Here is a 25,271-nt window from a genome sequence, read left to right as displayed (position 1 = left end):
CCCCACATTCGAGGACACATGTGCCTGTAATGGAGGTGGGTTGTGAAGGACCAAAGGGAGAAGCAATCCTAGAGTCCCACATCACTTGGGGGAGTACATGAGGATGTGCTTATAAGGAGTTATCTCCGTTTGATGTGTAGAGGCCTTTACTTCGACTATTGTGTGCTTAGGAGGTCAACAAAACCGCAAGGGTTTAGGACCTAAAATGGACAATATCTATATAGGTGGGGTGTGGTCGTTACATCCCCGTTGTTTCCGTAGATTATTTTTTTATCACTATACATTTCCTTGGCTTCGTTTCTCTCCTTTTGACCATCTTTCACTCTCTTTGCGCTAGTTATGTGAATAGTCTTATTATGGGCTCCTCAAAGCCTTCATAGGAACTCCAAATAATTGGTCCCATAAAAAGTGATGAGGTTCACTGTGATGCATCTTTAGCTTATGTTTTTCTTATTTAAATTATTATTATTTTTATTGTAATGATAAGGGTAACTTTGGTGCGTCTTTCATTTTTCAAGTCATTTTCTAATTTGATTTATTTATTTATTTATTTTTTTAAGATCTGAGTTCAGATCCTACTTTCTTTTTTTTGGAATTTATAAGCTTGTTTTTAAATTGGTTTTAATCATATAAGAAACCTTGATATAAATTAGGCACGAGTATGATTAAATACATCATACTTATCACCTCCTTTTTATGCATAAGATGATAAATATCTTTTTATTTTTACTTTTTCATGTCTTTTGAAGTCATTTATGGTTTCTTAGATACATTAGTCATGCAACCCTTTTTGAATAAGTAATTTCCTTTTTCTTTTTTACACTAGCACATGCCATGAGAAGGTAATTTGTTGTTATTTCATAGTGTTGGCTTCACCATTTTTCCCTTCTACACGTGCTTTCATATAAGTTATTTCTTATGAGATGTATTGAATGTGCAACATATGATATATCTTGTTATAAAATTTTTAAACAATTATGTTTATCATACCACATGGGTGCAATATTTGCATTCTGATTTTCTCTTCTGGGGTTCATTAGCCTGTTTGTATTTGCTATTCTCATTCATCTTTTGGACTGCAAGAAAGAATTTTGCACAGCTAACCTATTTAGGTCCTTTCTCATGAAATTACGACGACTTTATGGTAATATTATCAAGTGAGATGGTTATAGTTTGCACAAAGCTATATAGGCAGCATGTCTAATAATATTAGCATCATCAAAATCATTTTATATGAATATATTTCGTACTATATACTTTGCAGGCTTTATGATCCTCGTGTTCTTGAGCTACAAAAGATGCTGCACAGAGAAGTTTTCTTCCCTTCTGACAGATTCTCAGATCCTGAAACTTTGGAGATATTAGTAAGCCTTGGACTCAGAAAAACTCTTGGTTTTTCTGGTCTACTTGATTGTGCCAGAACGATTTCTCTATGGCATGATTCTGGGGATTCAGAGACACACTATTCTGGAAAGAAGTTGCTTTTCTGCTTAGATTCTCTGGCATTAAAGCTCTCAACTGAGGAAGGGGCAGGAAATAGGGATGGATCAGAGGATACCTTGTTATTGGATGAAAACAGTAATTCTATGGATGTTGATTCTTCCATGAGAGATAAGAACTATTATATAGAGGATTTTGACACTAGTTCAGTTGTAGGCATCAGGATTGATGATAAACCAGAAGAGGAATTTTGGTCTGAAATGAAATCTATTGCTTGGTGTCCTGTTTCTTCAGATCCACCTCTAAAAGGACTCCCATGGTTAAAATCTGTTAATCAAGTAGCACCCCCAACCATAGTCAGACCTAAAACACAGATGTGGATGGTGTCGTGTTCAATGCATATACTAGATGGCGAATGCTGCTCATCTTACCTACAACATAAACTTGGTTGGGTGGATCACCCAGCCATAGATGTTTTATCCACCCAGTTAATTGAGCTATCAAAGGTCTATGACCAGCTTAAGTTGCATTCTTTTGTGGAACCTGGTTTTGATGCAGCACTGCAAAAAGGGATACCGTCACTTTATTCAAAATTGCAAGAATATATCGGTACTGAGGTTTTCATGGTGCTAAAGTCAGCTTTAAATGGTGTTTCCTGGGTTTGGATTGGGGATGATTTTGTATCCCCAAATGCACTTGCATTTGATTCGCCTGTGAAATTTTCTCCTTATTTGTATGTTGTTCCATCTGAATTGTCGGAATTTAGAGTTCTGCTTTTGGAATTAGGTGTCAGACTTAGTTTTGATATTTGGGACTATTTTAATGTATTACAGCGCTTGCAGAATGATGTGAAAGGTTTCCCACTGTCCACAGATCAGTTAAGTTTTGTCCATTGTGTCCTTGAAGCTGTTGCAGACTGTTGCTTGGACAACCCATTGTTTGAGGCTTCGGAGACTCCAGTCTTAATTCCAGATTCTTCTGGAGTTCTGATGCTTGCACGAGATGTTGTTTACAATGATGCACCATGGATGGAGAGTCATAATCTTGCTGGAAAACATTTTGCACATCCAAGTATCAGCAATGATCTCGCAAACAGGTTGGGGGTACAGTCACTGCGCTGCCTCTCTTTAGTTGATGAAGAAATGACTAAAGATTTGCCATGCATGGACTATTCTAGAATAAATGATCTTATGGTGTTGTACGGGAACAGTGATTTCTTGTTGTTCGACCTTCTTGAGTTGGCAGATTGCTGCAAAGCCACGAAGCTACACCTAATCATTGACAAGAGGGAACATCCTTGCCAGTCTTTGCTGCAGCACAATCTAGGTAACAATACAAGATCTAAAAATTGTTATTGGAATGGTTCCCCAACGATTTTTTGGACATATATATAATAATAATTTCTAATTACACACACTCGTGTGAGTTTTGAACCCATGATCTCTCCCTCCACCATTCTTATGGGAGAAGGAAGTTTATGGCTTAAAAAAAGCAGCAGAAATCTTGAGGAAAACATTGGAATATAATTCTGCAGTCATGTTGCAGCTGAGGGAAATCTATTTATTTTATTTAATGTTGTATTCTTAAATTTATGTCTTAGCGTTTTTCTTGCCTAACCATAATTTAGGGCATTATTCTGAACATTGTTTGCATTGTGACTTGTACAGGAGAATTTCAAGGGCCTGCTCTAGTGGCCATTTTGGAAGGTGTTAGCTTGAGTAGGGAGGAACTTTGTAGCCTCCAGCTTCTTCCTCCATGGAAACTACGGGGAGATACTCTTAACTATGGTTTGGGACTGCTTAGCTGTTATTTCGTCTGTGATCTCCTCTCAATTATTTCTGGTGGGAACTTTTATATGTTTGATCCTCATGGTCTGGTGCTAGCTCTACCTTCAGCATCAGCTCCTGCAGCAAAAATGTTTTCACTGATAGGTTTCTTGCTCAACATCATTCATTTATTAGTTATTCGCTACTCCACTTACTATATTGCTTTTTTCATAGTTGACCCAGCTACTCTGCTTACTATATTGCTTTTTTCATAGTTGACCCAGCGCCAACGTTGCCTTAATCCCAAATATTTGTTACTTTGTTATTAATTATAATGTTGAGGTAGTACTTAGAGTAGTATATGGTGTGTTAGAATATAATTAAATGATTACATGATTAAATTCATCATTTCCTAATAGTTTAAGCTTTTGGGACAATTGGTAATTTAACATGATATCGGAGTTGCGAAAATTGGTAATTTAACATGATATTGGTGCAGGAGATCTTAAGTACAATCCTTGTCTTCACTCTACCTTCTATTTAAAATGATAAAAATCTTATGTATTGGGCCTTGTTTATTAAGGGGGAGTTTAGGCTCACATGTAAGAGGGAGTGTTAGAGTTATGGTTAAATATTAAATTTACCATTTTCTAACAACTTAAACTTTTGGGAAAATAGGTTATTTATCAGTGTAAATTACCGATTGTCTCAAAATTTAATCATTTAATTTGGGAAAGTCAAAATTGGTTCCAATTGTTGATGTGCGTAATATGCATGAATCGGTGGAGATGTTGGGTTGTAGGCAGTCTTCACTTCGTTTGTTTCGATAAAACAGTTTTTAATTTGGGTTTTTATTTTATTAGTTATGGTCAGTTTTATATTGAGGGGCAAATCAATAATTTTTGCAATTCCTGCGAATTAAGGGTATTTTGGTAATTTAGTTGAGTCTAGAATCTTCTAAGTTATTCTAAGTATCTTAGGTTTATTTGCTTTGGGTCCAAGTTAGTATTTATTAGGTTTTATAAGTAGTCCTAATACTAGTAGGAATCCTATACAGTATACTACTAGTACAAGTAAGAGTTTTTATATATATTGTACTCAATGTATTTAAAGAAAATAGAATGAGTTGATTAATAAAATTGAGTGTTTTGAGCAATAGGCACGTTGGCCTTTGTTGTTTCTTTCTTTTTCTCTCTTTTCTTTCTTTTTTTCTTTCTACGGTAACTGTTCATGGTTACTGTTCACAAAGCCCCTAAACAGCCCTAACCTCTCTCTAATTCTTCTTCTTTCCTAACCCTAAACCCACTCCAACTAAATGTAGACAAATTCCTAATTTGTCCAACATCAGTATGGATCCATGGATCTATGTCCTTTGAAATTTTTGGGTCTTCTATTGGGTGCTACCTTTAATGAGAAGACAATTTGGAATCCTGTTTTGGAGAAGATGGAGCGGGGATTAGCTGGATGGAAGAGGTTGTATTTATCTAAGGGGGGTAATGTGACTCTTATTAAGAGTACTCTTTCCATCTTGACTACTTATTTCCTCTCTCCTTCTTGTTCCAGTGTAGGACCCGAAGGTGGCTAATCATATGGAGAAATGTTATGATTCTAGCGTCCTACATGGATTAAGTATAAGCTTAACCATGTGTTTATAAGCTCTTGTGCAACCTCCCTTTGCAAGCCGGTTTTCAAAGGTGATTTCTACTCGTGGGTTTGCAACATTTGGTATCAATGCCTTTTGATCCATTTGAAGTATCACCACATCTCAAGCAACCAAACTCACCCTTGTCAACACCTAAACCCACATCCAGCCAGCACCATTATCAACACAAACACAACAGAATATTTTCAAACCCACAATACATTGACCCTAGGGCCATCCACTAAATATCGTAAGCCAAAACAAAAAAAAAAAATTTGTGCCCACCATAATCCAAAATCCAATTCACAGTACCTATCAAGCCATTTACACAAGTTTCCACATCCAGCTCCAAAAAAAATCCACCTCATCAAGCCATCATGTCTACAACTCGAAGGAAATTTATAGAGCCAAAATTCAAAGATGGAGATCCTTTTTCATGGCTTTTTTAGGTTTACGAATCTTCGCATTCAACAATACCCCATCACGTGATATGGTTTCCATTGCCTCTTATTACATGGAAGGAGAGGCACATGATTGGTTTCAAACTTTAGAGGCAAAAAGATTATGCATTGATTGGGTAGGGTTCATATGTACCCTTCAAGATCGATTTCGAATACCAATCAAGGAAGTACCAATGGAGGCTCCTATTGAAAAATCATTCAAAACTTTTTTCCAAGCCGTTCAAGAATCAAATATTCAAGAACCAACAATTCAAGTGTCGGTGATCAAAGAACCATCAATAATTCAAGAAAGTAATACATTGGGGGGAGCACTCGCCACAAAATTTGCATTTGAAGATCAAAGGATTAATGAAGTGGAAAAGATAGATCAAAGGGATCTTCTCGTAATAAGCCTTGTCTAATTTTGCACATTGAATTTGTCATTCCCGGTCAACTCAAGGATATGAAAATCAAGGTTATTTTGTTCACAAAAATGCTTAAAGAATTGGTGCAAATATCTATGGTCCAAATTCTTATCCTTTAACTATTTAAAGTTCAAGGTCGAGTATTCTCTAATCAATATGAGCAAGCATCAATTTTTATATCTTGGAATCTTGAGGACAAGATTCATTTGAAGGGGAAGGGAATGTTATGACTCGAGATAATGTGTTGGAGAAATTATTATTTGCATTGGAAGAATTTAAATTTAGACTTGGTGATAGATCTTTATCTAGATAAGTTAATAGTAGATTAGTATTGTTATTTTCTTGTATTTAAATTGATCCCTATGTTTTAGGATAGTATTAGTTCCTATGTTTTAGAAATTGTTGATGAGATTATCTCATCTTTGGCTATTTATGCATGTTGAATGCATTAATGAGAATTAAGCAGAAAATTAACCCAAAAATGTCTATTTCTTCTCTCAAGTTCAGGACGCTAGTCGCCTTAAATTGACTAATCTATCTTTCAATTATCCTGGTTCACAAGAAGGAATTACAGAGAGACTTTCTTTGGAGTGGTATTGATGCTCCAGAAGTACCTCTGGTGAAATGGTCTAAGGTTTGTAAGTTGATGCAGAATGGCGGGTTAGACATTAGGTTTTTGAGAAGATTTAAATTTGCCTTGCTAGGCAAATGGTTGTGGGGATATGGAACAAAGATAGATGCCCTTTGGAGGAGGGTCATTAAGGCGAAATATGGGAATGATTGGAGTTGTTGGTGTACAAAACCGGTGGCAGGGGCCTATGGTGTTAGTGTGTGGAAATCCATTAGAAGTGGTTGACTTTTTCTAAATTTCTTCGATATGATGTGGGTGATGGTACTAGTGTATAGTGGCTTGATTCATAGGGTAGTGGAATAAGAATAGATATTGTGGAGCTTCATCTTTAGAGCGTTTGGTATTCAAATTCAATGGGTGTAGAAATAGCCTCACTTTTGAGGATGCAGGAAGCTCGATTAGACTATTAGAATCATTGATGATTAGAATTTTGTTCCACTAGACTCATGCATAAGTTCTTACAAGTAGCAAATCTTTTAGACTTAAAAGAATCGCTCTACTTTTGTGCGTAATCTTTTTGTAATTCTTTTACCATGTGTTTGGATGAAGAATTTGTTGCTTACATGGAAATTTCAAAATGATGGGATTTACACTCCAATTATAATGTCCCATCATTCACAAAGTTCATTGTTTGGACATGACACTTGAATTTTAAATTTCCTCTTCTTTTTTTTTTTTAATCTTTAATTTTTTATTATTAATTTTGTTCATTAGACATTACTGGACTCCACTATCCTTCCCCAAAGAAATATCTCAAAGACTGGATCAGAACAAAATAAAAGTTGGAAAAATATGAAAAGAAAAGAAGAGTAAGTGAGAAGGGGAACGATGGAGGGGATTTCTTTTAAGATTTGTAAAGAATAATTGTACCTTAGCTTGGTTTTCTTGTAATGAGAAACATCATGTCGTGAAAAGAAAGGAGGGCTTATTGGGTTTATATAATAAGAGAGGAAATGATGTTGGAGGAGTGGCTGTTTGGGGGATTGGTTGTCTTTAACTCGTCTGATGAAGATTACCAATCTAGACCTGTCCAATGAAGATGAAGATCATCAAAAATTGCTTCTCTGGAAGCAGAGGACTTCCGACAGTGGCTAGTTGACAGAGCCCCACAACGACTATGTTTGAGGGTAGATATTATAGGTCTATTGATGCAGGAGGCAATGGGAAGACAGATTATTATATTTTATATGATTTTATGTATCTAGGACGGTATTGTAATTTCATAATATTCTTGAATGGGCTGTGCTAACAGTCCATTAGATCTTCTTTTGGGCTTTATTTTAAGTTTGGTTATTTAGTTGGGCTTAGTAGTAAAAGCCTGAGTCCAAGTCCAAGTCTTATTAGGGTTTTAAGAAATCCTAGTTCAACTAGGATTAGGTATCAGTATCCTGTTTAAAGAGTTGTAGTACTTTCTATTGAGTTGGTTAATAATGAATGTTTTCAGAATTTAAGAGCTATGAAGCTTTCTTATGGTTTGTGTGATGCAACCTTCTTTGAGGTGTGATGTCAAGGAACCCTAGGTGTGATGCCTAAAATATATCTATTTTCTTTAATTTTACTATTCACTGTTACCATCACTGTTCACAGCTACCCAAATCTTGATTTTCACCTTTGTCTTCATTCCGAAACCCTACTAATCCTTGTCCCTTTTAGAAACCCTATAATCCTTATTATTTTCTAGCTTATTCCCCACCAAAACCTAACCCTAATTCTTCAAAACCCAAGCTATACCAGATCTGCCCTGGTGTTCTAAATCAGAGTTTTTTGCTCCCCCTTGTCCTACGTCACCTATGGGTTTGTGATTTTTCTTTTTTTCTTTTTCCCTGGGTGTGGGTTTGTGATTTGAGTAGAGGTATGTGGGTCTTTGATTTTTGGAAAGATTTGATAGAAGAGAGTAGAGAAATTTCAAACGACAACTCTACAGGTGGAATTTGTTGCCGGAATTTTGGCTTTATAAATTCCGCCTAAAAATTCTAGCAGAATTTTGAACTTATCTTGTTTTAGCCAAACTCAGAATTTGGGTTTACTAGAATTTAAAATGATGGCTTTATCACAAATCTTGGCTACAAATTCTGCATACAAACGCACAGTTAGGGTACTTTGTGTTCATTATTGTGTGCACCTAGTAGTCAATTCCCTTAATAAAATACGATTACTTATCTAATAATAATAATAATTTGACAGTCTGGTGGTAGTTTTGTGCTCAATGGTGGGTCCCCTTCCTGATTTTTAAACTTAGGGAGGATATTGGAATTGACCCTATAGTTTATGATGGAAAAATGCAATTTATATTTACATTTTCTTGGATGGTTACTTTCCTAATATTTTGGATCTTTATAATTAATGTTTTACATGAATAGAATTAAAGATTTTAAACTATTTTTGTTATGGGCTTTCAGGTACTAATTTGACTCAGCGATTTAGTGATCAATTTAGTCCTATGATGATTGGTCAAAATATGTCATGGTCGTCATCAGATTCCACCATTATCCGCATGCCTCTGTCACCAGAATGCATGAAAGATGGACTTGAGAGTGGATTAAAAAGAATAAAGCAAATAACTGACAGATTTTTGGAGCATGCATCTAGAACACTTCTATTCTTAAAGTCAATTCTACAGGTATTAACGGTTATGGATGATTTTACCTAATCAGTGAGGTATATTAAATGTTTAGCAATTGGTTATAACATATAATATTGGGATATATCTCCCATGTTTTTGTCATGTTAGAAAAGAAAAAAGAAAGAATATGGAATTATTAGCTGAGGATCAGATTGGACAGCACTTAGCAACAGTTTGAGTTTTATTGGATGACCAAATTACCCTTTTTTTAAATAATAATTTCACTTATAAACTCCTTCACAGAATAGTGTTCCTAATATGTCGATCGATTGCCCCTTCGTTATATCTTCTCTGACCTTCTCCATGGATACTTAATACTTATGTTTGTGACCTTAGCTTTTGATGGCCTTTGTTTCCTACTACAATCTTAAGCTATTAACATCGTACATATCTTGCTGATCATTATGAATAGTCCCTTTCTTAAAAGATTAAGTTTGAATAGTGCTTACATAAATCAAAATTAGGTCTAAATCAATCAGAACCATATATACGTTCACCACATCTGTCCTAATCTAATCTAAAATGTGACATTCAATACCTTGTTCTAACCCATATTAAACAGTGCTCTTTCTGGCCCAAAATATATGGACTTCCAAAGAAAGAAGAACTAATCCATTTAGCTTCCTATATTATCCTTATATTTTATCCCACCTTTTGCCAATGAGCTTTAGCTCAAATGACACCTCCTTCCCTTGTTAGGGCAAGATAGAGGGTACAGTATATTGGGTGAACCCACATATTTTCAAATTTGAATCATCCTCTCTTGATCCACCTAAGGGAATTTTAGGAAGATTGTGGTTGAGAGAGCTTTGTAAGAGAAGTGGCTTTTATGGGCTTGTCTTGTTTTGTCCGTGACTAGCAAAGAATCCTAATTCAAATAGGATTAGGAATAAGAGGCGATTGGCTTGCTTATAAAAGCAAGGAGTGGGTGCTGCTTAGAGAAAGAGAGACAACCAAGAGAGAGGGAGCTGTGCATAGAGAAGAAAATAGAGACGAGAGAGCAAAGTGCTACCGCTTTTGAGAGAAATAATTAGTGTGTGAGAGAAAAGAAAACAAGGAGATTTTCTTTAGTCGTGAGACTTACACGAGGATTTATTATTGAATTTGGTGAATCTCAAGTTAGGCATAAACTTTGAGAATTATTGTATTTGTTTTGATAATAGTTAAATTATTCGGAGTTTGTCCCATGGTTTTTCCTTTCATGGAGAAAGGGTCTTTCATGTAAATATTTGTGTTCTAGTGTGATTGCTATTTTGGATTGATAGTTTTGGTGATAATATTATTTGGGACCCAATAAGTGGTATCATAACATAGGTTTAAGTGGAAGCGATGGCTGGAGAAGAAGGAAAGACATCAAGAATTGAGAAGTTTGATGGCGTAGACTTTGGGTATTGGAGGATGCAGATAAAAGATTATCTCTATTGCAAGAAGTTGCATTTGCCTCTTTTGGGAAAGAAACCTGATACTATGAAAGATGATGAATGAAATTTTCTTGATATATAAGTATTGGGAGTTATTCGATTAACTCTATCAAAATTAGTTGCACACAATGTTATGAAGGAGAAGACCACAGTGGATCTAATGAAGGCTTTGTCTAGTATATATGAAAAGTTGTTGGCTAACAACAAGGTGCATCTGATGAAGTTGTTCAATCTGAAGAAGGCAGAAGGCACTCTTGTAGTGCAACATTTGAATGAGTTCAATGCGATCACAAATCAATTATCCTCCATGGAAATTGATTTTGAAGATGAGATTTGTTTATTGATTATTTTGGCTTTTTTTCTAAACAGTTGGGAGGCAATGAGAATGGCAGTAAGCAATTCTGTAGGGAAAAGCAAACTCAATTATAATGATAACACAAGAGAGATGCGAGTATAGACAATGCACAAGATCAAGCTTTTGTCATGGAAAACAAGAGCAGAGATAGAAGCAGGGGACCTAATGATCTAGTTAAATCCAATAATAGGTCACAATCAAGAGATAGATCTCAGTTTAAAGATACTAGAGAATGCTTTTTTGTGGAAAAGAAGGAAATTTTTGGCATTGGAATAAAGAATAAATTGAAGGTAAAGATGAAAAGAATGATAGTTAGAAAAATACTATAGCTGCTATGATTGCTAAGGACATTGTGGTGCTCTCTGTTGAAGAGCAAAAGTGTGAGCCTGTTGTTAATAATGATGTTGAGTGGGTTGTTGATTTGACAGCCTCCCACCATGTTATCCCTACAAAAGGGTTTTTTACCACGTACAAAGCAAGGCTCTTTGGTACAGTGAAGATGGGTAATTGTAGTTATTCGAAAATTGTGGGAATTGGTGATGTGTGCATCAAAACCAATGTTGGTAGCACCATGATGTTGAAGGATGTGCGATATATTCCAGATTTAAGGATGAATGTATTTTCTACATTGTCTATGGATTGAGCGGGTTATTGTAACTACCTTGGAAATGGAAGATGAAAACTTTTGAAGGGATCATTGGTTATTGCAAGAGGGCATGCTTGTTGCGCTATGTACAGGACTCGTGTGAATGCCTATAAGAAGAAGTTCAATGAGATTAAAGATTTTGAGAAAACTCCACAGTTGAGAGTTAGGATTGATGGTGATGATACCAAGAGAGTAAAATTCTCTTTGCCTAATAGTGTTTCAGATGAAGTGATAGGTGATGAAGAATATGAAAATGCTAAGGCTATATGGGATGATGATGAAGTGAAAGACCTTGGAGGTCTTGAGGAGGGGGAGCAATATCCTCCACTAGAGATTGTTGAACCTCATGAGAATAGGACTACTAGAGAACGTCAAATTGTTAGCTTTGAAAATAATTGGACTTCTGATGAGGGGGAGCCAAGTGACTGGATTAAGGATATCCAAGTTGAAATTAATTATTTGGGAATGAAATGTATTGACATTGATAAGGTGTTTTCAGTGATGGTGAAGATTCCATTTTACCTCACCAACCAATCCTCTTAATGCCGTGTGTATATTAGGACTTCATCTTTTTGACGTGCATGATGGAACTTCTTTAACAGACCTCAGTTTAACCTATTAAAAAAATAAAAAAGATACTAGTTTATTCAGAAGAAAAAGGAACCAAACTTGATTCTCTAATTTATCTTGTTTGCTAGGAGTGTATGTTACTTCTTAAAAGATGAAACAATTGTTGTTTTATGATCTCTTTCAACAATTTATTTATTATTTTCTTTTAATATTGTCTTTTGAATGCATATTATCTGTAAGTTTTATATATTAACAGGTATCACTCTCAACATGGGACAAAGGAAACCCACAGCCATGTCAGGATTATTCGGTTTTTGTTGAATCATCATCTGCTAATATGAGGAATCCTTTCTCAGAAAAGAAGTGGAGGAAGTTCCAAATATCAAGGTTATTTGGAAGCTCAAGCGCTGCAATAAAATTGCACATAATAGATGTGAACATTTTCCAAGGAGGAACTAAAGTTGTTGATCAATGGCTTGTTGCCCTCAGCCTGGGTTCTGGGCAAACAAGAAACATGGCTCTTGATAGGTATGTTTGAAAGTGAAGTGTGTATAAGGCTTTCTCCTTTAATGTCACTGTACTTTTGAGTTGAAACATGAATTTTATGTATATTTTTCTATACGATCTATCAAAAAATATGCTATTCTTTATGTCATAAAGGATATTGAAGATGAATATCATAGATAATGCTAACTGCTTGACTTTTGATAAGGAAACTTGTAATTGTTGAACTTTCAGCATCCCTGTTGTAATATCATTCTTTCAGTTGAGCACTTGCGAATCAGTATTTACAGTAATAAGCATAAGTTTGCTATCAAGAATTGCATGTGCCCTTGCTTACTTACAAATAGAACTTCTTGTTTCTCTTTTTTGTTTTAATATTTTCTTCTTAAATTCATATTCTCTCTGTGCTAATTACTCTCCAACCTACTTTTGTATACGGGAATTCATCTCCTGTTCATTACACTTTCATGAAGGATAATTTCTCTTCTCATTGAGCAGAATTTCAGTGGTTTAGTTATTAATTACTTTGAAATCAAGGTTAGAACGTCAGTTTATTCTACAGTGCATTCTCCCTGGCCTATTGGTCCTTTACCAAAATTGAGGTAACATGTGATTATTTCCAAATTCATTCATTGGTGCAAAGAAATTGTTGCTGTCTCTTGGTTTTTGTGTGTCCTCCCTCCTCATTTTCTTCTTTTTACATTCCATTTCAAACCATTTGTTGGTGGCTGTCTTTCTTGCATCCTAACTATTATCCAGCTTCAATCTGAGACAAAATTAACTAATTAGGATAATTATCCCACCCTTTGTAATTCCCAAAAAATCTGCAACATTCTCTGAATTGACGTGGTTGATGGCATCATTTTATTCTTGCAGGCGATATCTGGCATACAACTTGACTCCTGTTGCTGGAGTTGCAGCACATATTTCCCGAGATGGCCATCCAACTGATGTTTATTTAACAAGTTCCATGATGTCTCCTCTTCCTTTGTCTGGTGCGGTAGATATTCCTGTCACTGTCTTCGGATGTTTCCTTGTGTGTCATAATCGAGGTCGTTTTCTCTTTAAACATCAAGACCAGCAAGCTTTGGTAGTGGCACAGCCTGATCCTGGAAATCACTTAATTGAAGCTTGGAACAGAGAACTGATGGCTTGTGTTCGTGATTCCTACATTGAAATGATACTGGAAATCCAAAAGATAAGACGGGACCCTTTGAGTTCTGCAATTGAGTCAAATGCAGCTTATGCAATTAGTCTGTCTTTGAAGGCCTATGGAGATCAAATTTATTCCTTCTGGCCGAGGACTAGCAAGCACACCTTGATTAATCAAAGTGGCAATGGAAAAAATTCAGTTTCAACAGAGATGCTAAAAGCGGATTGGGAATGCCTAATTGAACAGGTAATAAAGCCTTTCTATGTTCATACTATCAATCTTCCTGTGTGGCAGCTGTACTCGGGAAATTTAGTCAAGGCCGAAGAGGGGATGTTTCTTTCACAACCAGGGAATGGGGTGGGTGATAATTTGCTTCCAGGTACAGTTTGCAGCTTTGTGAAGGAGCATTATCCAGTATTTTCAGTACCATGGGAGTTGGTAACTGAGATACAAGCCGTGGGGGCAACAGTTCGAGAAATTAAGCCTAAGATGGTTCGAGATCTTCTTAGGGCTTCTTTAACATCTATTGTTCTTCGATCAGTTGATACTTATGTGGATGTTCTTGAGTATTGCTTGTCGGATATTCAGCTCCCAGTAACATCTAATTTTAATGAAGATGATGCATCACCTAACCCTGTTAACTCCAATTCTATTAATAGGGCATCTGCTTTAGTCCCTTATGGGCGTAGTTTTCCTGGGTTGTCTACTGAGGGTGCAGTTAGCTCTGGAGATGCTCTTGAAATGGTGACAAGTTTGGGGAAGGCTATACTTGATTTTGGCCGGGTAGTTGTTGAAGACATTGGTAGAACTGGAGGGCCATTAGTTCAAAGGAATACCATTGGTAGTAGCAGTAATAGCAGCAGTGGAAGTGTAAACCAGAAGCTTTTATCAATAGTTGCTGAGCTTAATGGTTTACCATGTCCAACTGCAACAAATCATCTAACAAAGTTGGGGGTTACTGAACTTTGGTATGGAGACAAGGAGCAGCAGGCACTAATGAGTCCTTTAGCAGCAAAGTTTATCCATCCCAAGATATTGGATAGATCAATCTTGGCTGATTTTCTTTCAAATCCTACTCTTCAGACATTATTAAAAATACAGAATTTTTCTCTTCACTTACTTGCCAGTCATATGAAGCTGATTTTCCATGCTAACTGGGTGAGTAATGTAATGAGTTCAAATATGGCTCCTTGGTTCTCGTGGGAGAAAACATCAAGTTCTGGTGGTGAAGGCGGCCCTTCCCCTGAATGGATAAGACTCTTTTGGAAAATTTTCAGTTCATCTCCAAAAGACCTCTCTCTCTTTTCTGATTGGCCCTTGATTCCTGCTTTTCTTGGTAGGCCAATCTTATGCCGTGTAAGGGAGTGTCATTTGGTCTTCATTCCACCGTCAGTTACTGATCCAGGCTCAGCAGATGGTGTCTTGGAAATGGGTGCAACAGAAAGAGATCCAGCAATGTTACTGATGAATCTCACTTCTGATTCTAGATTACTTCAGTCCTATGTTTTGGCTTTTGAAGTATCCAGAACCAAATACCCTTGGTTGTTGTCACTGTTGAACCACTGTAATATACCCATTTATGATATAACTTTCATGGACTGTGCTGCTTCATGCAATTGCCTCCCCATTCCTTCCCAATCATTAGGGCAAGTTATTGCTTCCAAGCTTGTGGCAGCTAAACAAGCTGGCTATTTCCCAGAACTTACTTCCCTTTCGACTTCAGATCGAGATGAACTTTTTACCCTTTTTGCTAATGATTTCTTTTCTAATAGCTCTAATTACAAAAATGAAGAACTTGAAGTTTTGTGTTCTCTACCTATATATAAAACAGTTGTGGGATCATACACACGCTTGCACAGAGAAGATCAATGTATGATCTCTTCAAATTCATTCCTTAAACCATATGATGAGCACTGCCTCGCTTATTCCACAGATTCAATTGAATGTTCATTACTTCGAGCACTTGAGGTACCTGAGTTGAATGATCAACAAATTCTGACAAGGTTTGGGTTGCCTGGATTTGAGAGAAAACCTCAGTCTGAACAGGAGGATATATTAATTTATCTTTACACGAATTGGCAAGATCTTCAGGTTGATTCTTCTTTAATTGAAGCTTTGAAGGAGACTAAATTTGTGAGGAATGCTGTTGAATTTTCAACAGATCTGTTTAGACCCAAGGATCTCTTTGATCCCACTGATGCTTTATTAACATCTGTTTTCATTGGTGAGAGAAAAAACTTTCCAGGAGAAAGGTTCAGTACAGATGGGTGGCTTCGCATTTTGAGGAAAGTTGGCCTTCGAACTGCAACCGAAGCAGATGTAATACTTGAATGTGCCAAAAGAGTAGAGTTTCTTGGAAGTGAATGCATGAAATCTGGGAATTTGGATGATTTTGAGTTGGACATAACCAACTCTCAAAATGAAGTGTCTATGGAAATATGGTCATTAGCAGGATCTGTAGTTGAAGCAATTTTCACAAACTTTGCTGTACTTTATGGAAACAACTTCTGTAATCTCCTTGGCAATATTGCATGCATACCTGCTGAACATGGCTTGCCAAATTTTGGAGGCAAGAAAGGTGGCAGGAGGGTGCTCACTCCATATAGTGAAGCGATTCTGTCAAAGGATTGGCCTCTAGCTTGGAGTTGTGCTCCCATTCTCTCTAGACAGGCTATTGTTCCTCCTGAGTACTCTTGGGGAGCATTACACCTCAGGAGCCCTCCAGCTTTTTCCGCAGTTCTAAAACACTTGAAGGTCAGATGCTCAACTCCCTTATATTTTCATCCAAGATTACTAGTGATGCAAATAAACATCAAGCTAATACAAATGTGCCCCAGATTATTGGAAGAAGCGGTGGTGAAGATACGCTTGCTCATTGGCCAACTACTTCAGGCATGATGTCCATTGATGAGGCTTGTTGTGAAGTTTTAAAATATTTGGATAAGGTTTGGGGTTCCCTTTCTTCTTCAGGTAGATTTCTGTTCTTTTTTATTGATTTATTATTATGTTTTTAGGGAAAACTTAGATTAATGGGCCTTCATTTATTTCCACATATAACGGTAAGTCTTTTAACAATTTAAGCCCTTCAATACGATTAGCACCTCTTATGCAAGTGATGATAATGCAGGAAATATAAATTGAATGCTTCTTTTTATTGTGTTAAATTACCAATTCTCCCCTAACATATTGAAATAATTATTTTTTGGCTCATACATCTAGTGATATTCACTGTGCAAATGCAACAAATATATGTATCATTCTGCTTTCCTAATATAAGCAAACTCTGGAAGATGTCCATCTTCATGATTTATAGATTTATTTGAATGGATTGGATCTATAAACTATCTTGCTTTTGGATGTGAAAATGGGTGAGGTCCCTTCAATTTCTATGGTTCCTCACTCTATCATAGTTTATCATTTAAAATATATATATATATATATATATATTTGTACAGTGCTATTTAATACCATTGCTTTGGCCAAATGGGTTTCTTAATATTTTTTTACAGTGCTGTTTAATTCCATTACCTAGTCAAAGTGGGTTGCTTAATATTACGACCAAATGCTTAAATAGAAACTGCATGGTGTCTGGCCATTGATGCTGGATTACTTATTTGAATTTGTTTACTAGTAAACTAGTAATTTGTTGACATCATCATTTCATCTCTCCTTCTTTGTCTTTTTCAGTCTGTATGCGTAACTTTTTATGCTGGTTGTGGTAGAAGTTACAGAAATTCTCTTATTCCATTCCACACCTAAGCCTTAACTATTTCCTTGTGCCTTTTTGAATTAAGTGCATGTTGCTAGAGGGCCATCCAAATTGGTATATTGCTCATCTTCCATGATCGTTTGCTAATGATTCTAGTTATTGAAGGACTTGGTGATTGGTATGACATAAGATAAATCCCCCATGGACGTAGATGCAAGAAGAAGATGGCCAACCGGTGGTCTTATGGATGCAGCCCACTACTATTTGTGCCTAAGGCCTAATCTATTAATGTCTAGGAATTAAATTGCTTTTCTTACTAGGTTAGAAGAATTAATTCCTTTTCTTACTAGCATATTTGAGTTTATAAGGCTTTGTGCTTTAGAAGATGAATTTCTTCTAAATTAACTCTTATCCCTTGAGTGGATTCCTTTGGGTGACGAATTTTGGTTTCTGTATCTCTTTGGGTAGTGATATTTTGTATCCCATTGAGTGGTGAGCCAATTCAATTTTGTCTGCTTAGCAAAATTCCTTTGAGTGGTGATATCTATTCCCTTTGGGTTTGCTTTGGTGGTGAGCTTACCTATCCTTTTTAATACTTGAGTGTTTTTTTTATTTCATATAACCAAAAAAAAAAAAAATGCATCCACCCCTCCCTTATTTATCATATCAGATAAGTTTGATTTGCCCCATACTTTTCCGGTATCATATACCAATAGAGTCATTTTTCTAGGTTTCATCTTATCCCCATTGGGCATGTCTTAGACCCACAAAAGGTTGGGGAAATTGCAGATTGGCCTGAACCCTAAACATTAAGGACATCAGAATTTTTTATGGACTTGCCTCCTTTTACCGGAGGTTCATCCGCCATTACTGATTGTATGAGGGATAGGCTGTGAGGGGTATAGTTGTTGCAGCTACTTAGGGGCCATTTGGTAACATTGTTCTAGTAACGTTGTTTGTATTTTTTGGAAATACGTGTGGGTGAAAAAGTATATGGAAATATGTGTAATGTTGTTTAAAAACTGAGAAGTGTTGCCTAATATTAGGGACAGGTTGTTCTTTTTTTAAGAGAAGCTTCTCCCAGATCCTTGGTCCGAATTTCTTCTTTTGTGAGATCATGAACATAGCGTTTTGACTGTTTTCATAGAGTTCCTTGGTATTCTGATTAGATATGCATTCCATTTCCAATGCAGACATTCATACATGCTGTGTATGCTTCAAAATGTGGTCACAGATGATATTAACTCTTTTTATTGGTTGTTTTTGAACTCGGTCTTTTGATTGTTTGTTTGTTTAGTTTTGTTTTTTGGCCTTTAAAGTAATTTCTTGTTCAACTTACTTCTCCATACATAGATGTGGAGAAGTTTGCAATGGTGAGAAATCAGATCTCGCTGAATTAGAATCTGGTACTTTAAGGGTCATGAAATAGCTGAAGTTCTCATCATTTTGATTTCTACTTTTCAATTATAATATCATTAAAAAAAAAAGATCTGTTATGCAGATATGACTCCATTAATAAATAGATAAAAATATATATATTATTAATTTTTCTTTCATGCAGATATAATGGAGTTGCAGAGAGTGGCATTTCTGCCTGCTGCAAATGGAACGCGTTTGGTGAAGGCAAACTCTCTTTTTGTGCATCTGACAATTAACTTGTCCCCATTTGCATTTGAACTTCCTTCTTTATATCTTCCTTTCGTAAAGATTCTCAAGGATTTGGGACTTCAGGATGTTCTATCAGATGCTTCTGCAAAAGAACTCCTTTTAAATCTTCAGAAAGCTTGTGGATATCAGCGTTTAAATCCAAATGAACTCCGTGCCGTGATGGAAATTTTGGACTTTGTCTGTGATGAGACTGTTGAGTCTAATTGTTCTATCTGGAAATCAGAAGCAATAGTCCCAGATGATGGCTGCAGACTTGTGCATGCAAAATCCTGTGTATATATTGATGCTTTTGGCTCCCAATATGTCAAATGCATCAACACTTCCAGGTTAAGATTCGTTCACCCAGATCTTCCAGACAGAATAAGTACAGTCCTGGATATCAAAAAGCTTTCTGATGTAGTCATAGAGGTAGCTGATATTCTAAAAGTCCTTGTATTCTTAGTGTCTTGTTTCTTCTTTTTCTTTCTTTCATACTGATTTGGAAAAATCTGCATCTGTTTGTAGGAACTAGATCCTGGGGAACATTTAGAGACTTTGGAATACATTGGATTGGTTCCACTTGCAGCCATCAGAGAGAAGCTTTTAAGCAGATCATTTCAGTTTGCTGTACAGACTGTTGTAAATAGTATGGCTGGTCACATTGCTGCAATTAGTAGTTTAACTTTAGAAACCATACAAAATTCACTAGAATCTGTTGCAGCGAAGCTGCAGTTTGTTAAGTGCCTCCATACTCATTTTTTGCTCCTTCCAAACTCTGTCAGCATTACAAGTACAACTAAGGATTCCATGATTCCAGAGTGGGAGGATGACTCCCAACATCGAACCCTTTACTTTGTTAGCAGGTCAAATGCCTGTTTTCTAGTCGCTGAACCGCCAGCCTATATATCCATTTTTGATGTTGTTGCAATTGTTGTGAGCCAGGTTTTAGGCTCTCCAACCCCATTACCCATCGGATCTTTATTGTCCTGTCCTGTAGGCTGTGAATCTGCAATTATTGATGTTTTGAAGCTTTGTACTGAGAAGAAAGAACCCACAAGTGGAATCGCTAGTTTGATAGGCATGGAAATATTGCCTCAAGATGCTCTACAAGTACAATTTCACCCATTAAGACCTTTTTATGCTGGAGAAATAGTGGCATGGCGATCTCACAATGGAGAAAAGTTGAAATATGGTCGGGTTCCAGAGGATGTTAGGCCATTTGCAGGCCAAGCACTATATAGATTCAAAGTGGAAATTGCACCAGGGCTGACTCAGCCTCTTATTTCTTCACAAGTTTTCTCATTCAGGAGCATATCAATGGGAAATGATGCTTCCTCAGAAACCTTGCTGAATAGTTCCCACACAGTAATTGATAGCAGGACTCAAATTGAGGTGCCTGAAAGTTCTGGTGGGGGAAGACCAAGATCCCAGGTTTGGCCTCTCTGTGTCAATCACTTTTATGTATAAATGGTTATTGCTTTTTGTTTTTATTTTTCTCCTCTTGGAAGAAACCTGTTTTGGAGAAAACATATGTATCGGGTTATTAAAATTAACCCTAACATATAACATATTATTGATATATATATATATATATATCAATATATATATGCACACACACACACACACATTGAGTTTATTCTTTTGCCCCTAGCTTTATACTCATAACACTCCCCCTCAAGCTGGAGAGTATATATCATACAATCCTAGCTTTTTACATAATAAACCCAAACGAGTCTTACATAAAGCTTTGCTAAACATATCAACAATTTGAACTCTTGTAGAAACATATAGAGTAGCAATTACACAATCTTCTATTTTATCCTGAGTAATATGACAATCTACTTCTATATGCTTAGTTTGCTTAGGGAACACAGGATTGGAGGCAATATGAATTGCTGCTTGATTATCACAATGCATAGTCATAGGCAACTTCACAACAAATTTTAATTCCTCAAGTAAATGCTTAATCCACATAAGCTCACATGATGTGTACCATGGCTCCATACTCGGCTTCTACACTAGATCTGGCAACAATAGTTTGTTTCTTACTTTTCCAAGTAATCAGGTTTCCTCCTAGAAAAGTGCAATACCCAGTAGTGGATTTTCTATCTGATGGTGATCCTGATCCGCATTAGTATAGGCTTCTAGTCATAGGTGACCGTTAACTTTATAGGAAAGACTACGGTCTAGATGTGCTTTAAGATACCTCACAATTTGAATAACTGCCTCCCAATGTGGAAGGCAAGGATCTTTCATATATTGGCTCAAAACATTGACGGCAAATAATATATCTGGGCGAGTAATGGTGAGATAGTTTAGTTTATCAACCAAACAATGGTCTCTCTCCGGATTAGATAACAGCTCCCCTTGATCTTCAATCTTCATTCAATTTGACATTAGGTTCTATAGGAGTCTCCACTGGTTTAGATTCTAACAAGCCAGTTTCTTCCAAAATATCCAACACATACTTTCTTTCTGATAGACTGATGCATTATTTAGATCATGCTAACTCACCAAGAAATAACAAAGTTTACCTAGATCTTTAGTTCGAAAGGAGTTTTGAAGGTATCTCTTCAAATCATCAATACCCTTCTTGTCATCACCAATGATTATAATATCATCAACATATACTATCAGTGAAGTCTTTCCTCTTGCAAAGGTATGAGAAAACATAGAGTGATCAGAATGGCAACGCCATAATCCAAACTTTAAAACTGCTTCACTGATTTTACCAAATCAATCTCTTGTAGATTGTTTAAGACCATACACACTTTTTTAGACTCCCCTTGAGCAACAAACCTACGAGGTTGCTCCATATACACCTCTTCCTTCAAATCGCCATTCAAGAAGGCATTTTTAACATCTAACTGAAACAGTGGCCAACTCAATTAGGAGCCAATGAGATCAAAATTTGAACAGAAGAAGTTTTAGCAACAGACGAGAATGTCTCTGCATGGCCAACGCCATATGTTTGGGTATACCCTTTGGCAACCAAGTGAGCCTTTAAACGCTCAATAGAACCATCAAACAAGTACTTCACAGTATACACCCAACGACAGACAACAGTAATTTTCCTTGGAGGAAGAGTAATCAAAGACCAAGTAGCATTTCAGACAGAGCAGACATTTTTGCCTTCATAGCAGACTTCCAACTTGGGATGGACATAGCCTTCTGGATAGACTTAGGAACAACAGTACAATTCAAGGATGTGATAAAAGCATGGAAAGATGAAGACAAATGACCATAAGAGACAAAGTGAGAAATAGGATGAGAGGTACAAGTATGCTTACCTTTGCGTAGAGCAATTGGAAGAGAGTAAGGATCAGGAGGCAGATCACTAGGCAGGGAAGAAGTCTCTATTGGAGGTTTCTGCCGATGACGATATGCCTAGAGTGGTTTCTAAGAAGGAGATTTAGTATGAGACATAGGCGGTAAGTGAGGAAGGCAAGGAGGAAAACTGTCACTACCAACCGAAGGAGAGAAATAGGATTGAGACTCATCAAATGTGATATCAACACTAAGGAAACGACAACGAAGAGTAGGTGAATAACTTCTGTATTCCTTCTGAGTATGAGAATACCCAAGAAAAAAAACACATTAAATTGATCTAGGATCAAGTTTATCACTCCCTGGACCTAAGATATGAACATAGCACACACAACCAAAGATCTTGGGAGAGATGAAACAAAGGTGCATTAGGAGAAAGCATAGTATAAGGGATCTGACCACCTAGAACAATGGATGGCATGCGATTAATCAGGTGACAGGCAGTTAGAGTAGCATCACTCCGATATGATTTAGGAACACACATATGAAACAAGAAGGCATGAGTGACCTCTTAGAAATGATGCATTTTGCATTCAGCAACCCCATTTTGTTGTGGAGTATAGGGGCATGAATATTGGTGAATTATATGGTCATCAAAAAATTGAGACAAAGATGTATGAAAATATTCACGAGCATTATCAGATGAAAAAATACGAAATGAAGCGTTAAATTGAGTCTTTATTTCTATAAAAAAAAATGATTTGAAAATTGAGTACAATTTAGACCTTTCTTTCATAAGATAAAAATAAGAGACCCTAGAATAATCACAACAAAAATGACAAAATATATCTATGATTCTGCAACAATGTCATCCACCTCTGTACATGTATTCTAGTTCAAGACTTCTTGATGCATAGATTGATCATATTCAGAGTAATGGATGTCAAATATGATTCCCATTTAGTCATCATAAACCATACAGAAAATTGTACTTTTGTCTTGGGTTATTTTGGTTTAATTACCCTTTTTTTAAAATTTATTTGTTCTATGTATTTGCTATACTCAATTACCATTCTCTTATTCCCATTCTTGTATACTATCTTGTTTAGCTACAGTTTGTAGAAAACACAGACTTTATAGGCTTTGGAATGGAATTTTTTCGTCAGTTTCTTTATAGGCTTTAAGACTTTATTGACTTTGTAGGCTCTGGTATAGAAACTTAAATGTGGAGTTGGAAGTAGTGGCTTCTTGCTCATCAACTGCTTAAAATATTTGATTCCTCCATATTTGATAATTATGGAGGAATCATTGTCATAAGTCATGTATAGAGCCTGGGTCTTGTTTGATTGAGCTCATGCTGGTGGACTTTCCAGTACTTTTTCAATGGTCAGATGTCATATACCTTAAACTGAAGGTTTTCTTTGTGGACAGCTGCAGCCTGGTAAAGAACTTCAGTTTGGCAGAGTCTCAGCTGCAGAACTGGTGCAGGCAGTTCATGAGATGCTTTCTGCAGCTGGGATCAACATGGATGTGGAGCAGCAATCTCTATTGCACAGAACCATAACCTTGCAAGAACAATTACAGGAGTCTCGGGCAGCACTTCTACTTGAGCAGGTTTGTAACTTGCAGTTTTAAATTATATCCTTTGTCATCCATAGTTTGAGTATACAATGGTAGAAGCATATATGTGACTTTTTCGAAATAATAATGTTTAAGTTACATATCAGGGAGTAGCCACATGTAGGTTGTCATAGAATTTTATAAGCTGAACCACCAGTCAATTCAGCTTTGCCCATAATGTGGTACAGAATGAAAAAAATGTTTGAATATTCCTACTTAATATATGTTTATAGTTTTGATTTTCTTTGGATCTATAAATGACTTTGCCTGGACATTATTAGGGCCTGCCTGGAGATATAAATCTGGGATTCCTAAACACGAACTACCTTAATCTAAATGTTTAGTAATATATGGGATATAAATCTGGGATTCCTAAACATGAACTACATTAGTCTGAATGTTTAGAAACATATGGAATGAAACACAGCATTTCACTACGACTGATTAATAAAATCATTTGGAAGATAAGATTTTTGGGTTGCATATCAATAAGATTGTTAAATATGGAGACTATTGATTGTCAAATCTTTTGATTGCTTAATTCTACTAAATATTTGTCATTTTTTGGAACAACAATGCAGGAAAAGGCTGATGTTGCTGCAAAAGAAGCTGATTCAGCAAAGGCGGCATGGATTTGTCGAGTTTGTTTGAGTGCTGAAGTCAATATGACAATAGTTCCCTGTGGCCATGTACTTTGTCGTAGATGCTCTTCTGCAGTTTCCAAGTGTCCATTTTGTAGGCTCCAGGTCACAAAAACTATGAGAATTTTTCGGCCCTGACAACCCCCGATTCCTTGGAAAGGGGGTGTGTTCTTATATATTAGTGTTAGAGATTAATGTCTATAAAACTGGGATCTTCTCACCTCATTTTTACAGAAGGTGTGACGTGATGTGCAAGACTTTGGGGGAAAATGACTGAAGCAGGCGAAGTTAATTTCCCTCAGTTTAATTGAGGAACTGATTCTCAATTTGTTTATATTAATAGAATTTGTAGCTATGTTTTTTCAATGTTATTTGTTCATTCTGTCCCTTGCATATAGTATAGTGGCGTTATTTGTCAATGTAAGAAACTGGAAATTGATGCCTTGTATAGTTAAAATTATTGACTAATCGAAGCATTTGGTGTACATAAACCCACCAATACTATGCAGTGCATTTTCTCGTTGTTCGTGACTTCTATGCCATTAAGTTTTACCTTAGCGGCTTTCTATTTTCTTTTCAATAAATAAATAAATAAATAATAATAATAATAGAAGTTTTACATTAGGCATTCCCATCCCTCTTCAAAAAAATATGCATTTTGTATCACCAAAGACCACTTTATCTATTTTACATAACCATTTTCACAATACGCCTTACATCCCATTCTTAATTTTTCTATATATTATATTAAAATTACAGTTTTAAAAACCA

The 25,271-nt window shown here is 36.3% G+C and overlaps 1 protein-coding gene across 2 annotated transcripts in view; it reads left to right on the top strand.

The window, feature by feature from the left end:
- Positions 1 to 25,008, top strand: part of LOC126717973 (uncharacterized) — a 49,654-nt gene extending 24,646 nt beyond the window's left edge. Inside the window, exons 4-13 of one of the 2 annotated variants that reach the window (XM_050419985.1) lie at positions 1,265 to 2,766; positions 3,108 to 3,371; positions 8,744 to 8,964; positions 12,216 to 12,487; positions 13,340 to 16,370; positions 16,454 to 16,586; positions 18,887 to 19,401; positions 19,498 to 20,403; positions 23,677 to 23,853; positions 24,441 to 25,008. In XM_050419985.1, coding sequence (XP_050275942.1) covers positions 1,265 to 2,766; positions 3,108 to 3,371; positions 8,744 to 8,964; positions 12,216 to 12,487; positions 13,340 to 16,370; positions 16,454 to 16,586; positions 18,887 to 19,401; positions 19,498 to 20,403; positions 23,677 to 23,853; positions 24,441 to 24,638 — 7,219 coding nt within the window. In that variant the 3' untranslated portion in view covers positions 24,639 to 25,008. Of the gene's footprint in view, positions 1 to 1,264; positions 2,767 to 3,107; positions 3,372 to 8,743; positions 8,965 to 12,215; positions 12,488 to 13,339; positions 16,371 to 16,453; positions 16,587 to 18,886; positions 19,402 to 19,497; positions 20,404 to 23,670; positions 23,854 to 24,440 lie in introns of both variants that reach the window. The other variant, XM_050419984.1, reaches the window with a different exon arrangement.
- Positions 25,009 to 25,271: the final 263 nt, after the last annotated feature.

This window comes from Quercus robur, chromosome 3 (genome assembly GCF_932294415.1).
Source record: "Quercus robur chromosome 3, dhQueRobu3.1, whole genome shotgun sequence".
NCBI classification, from domain to species: Eukaryota; Viridiplantae; Streptophyta; class Magnoliopsida; order Fagales; family Fagaceae; genus Quercus; species Quercus robur.
The sequence above is the reverse complement of the archived record's forward strand: the minus strand, read 5'-3'. Positions and strand labels throughout refer to the sequence as shown.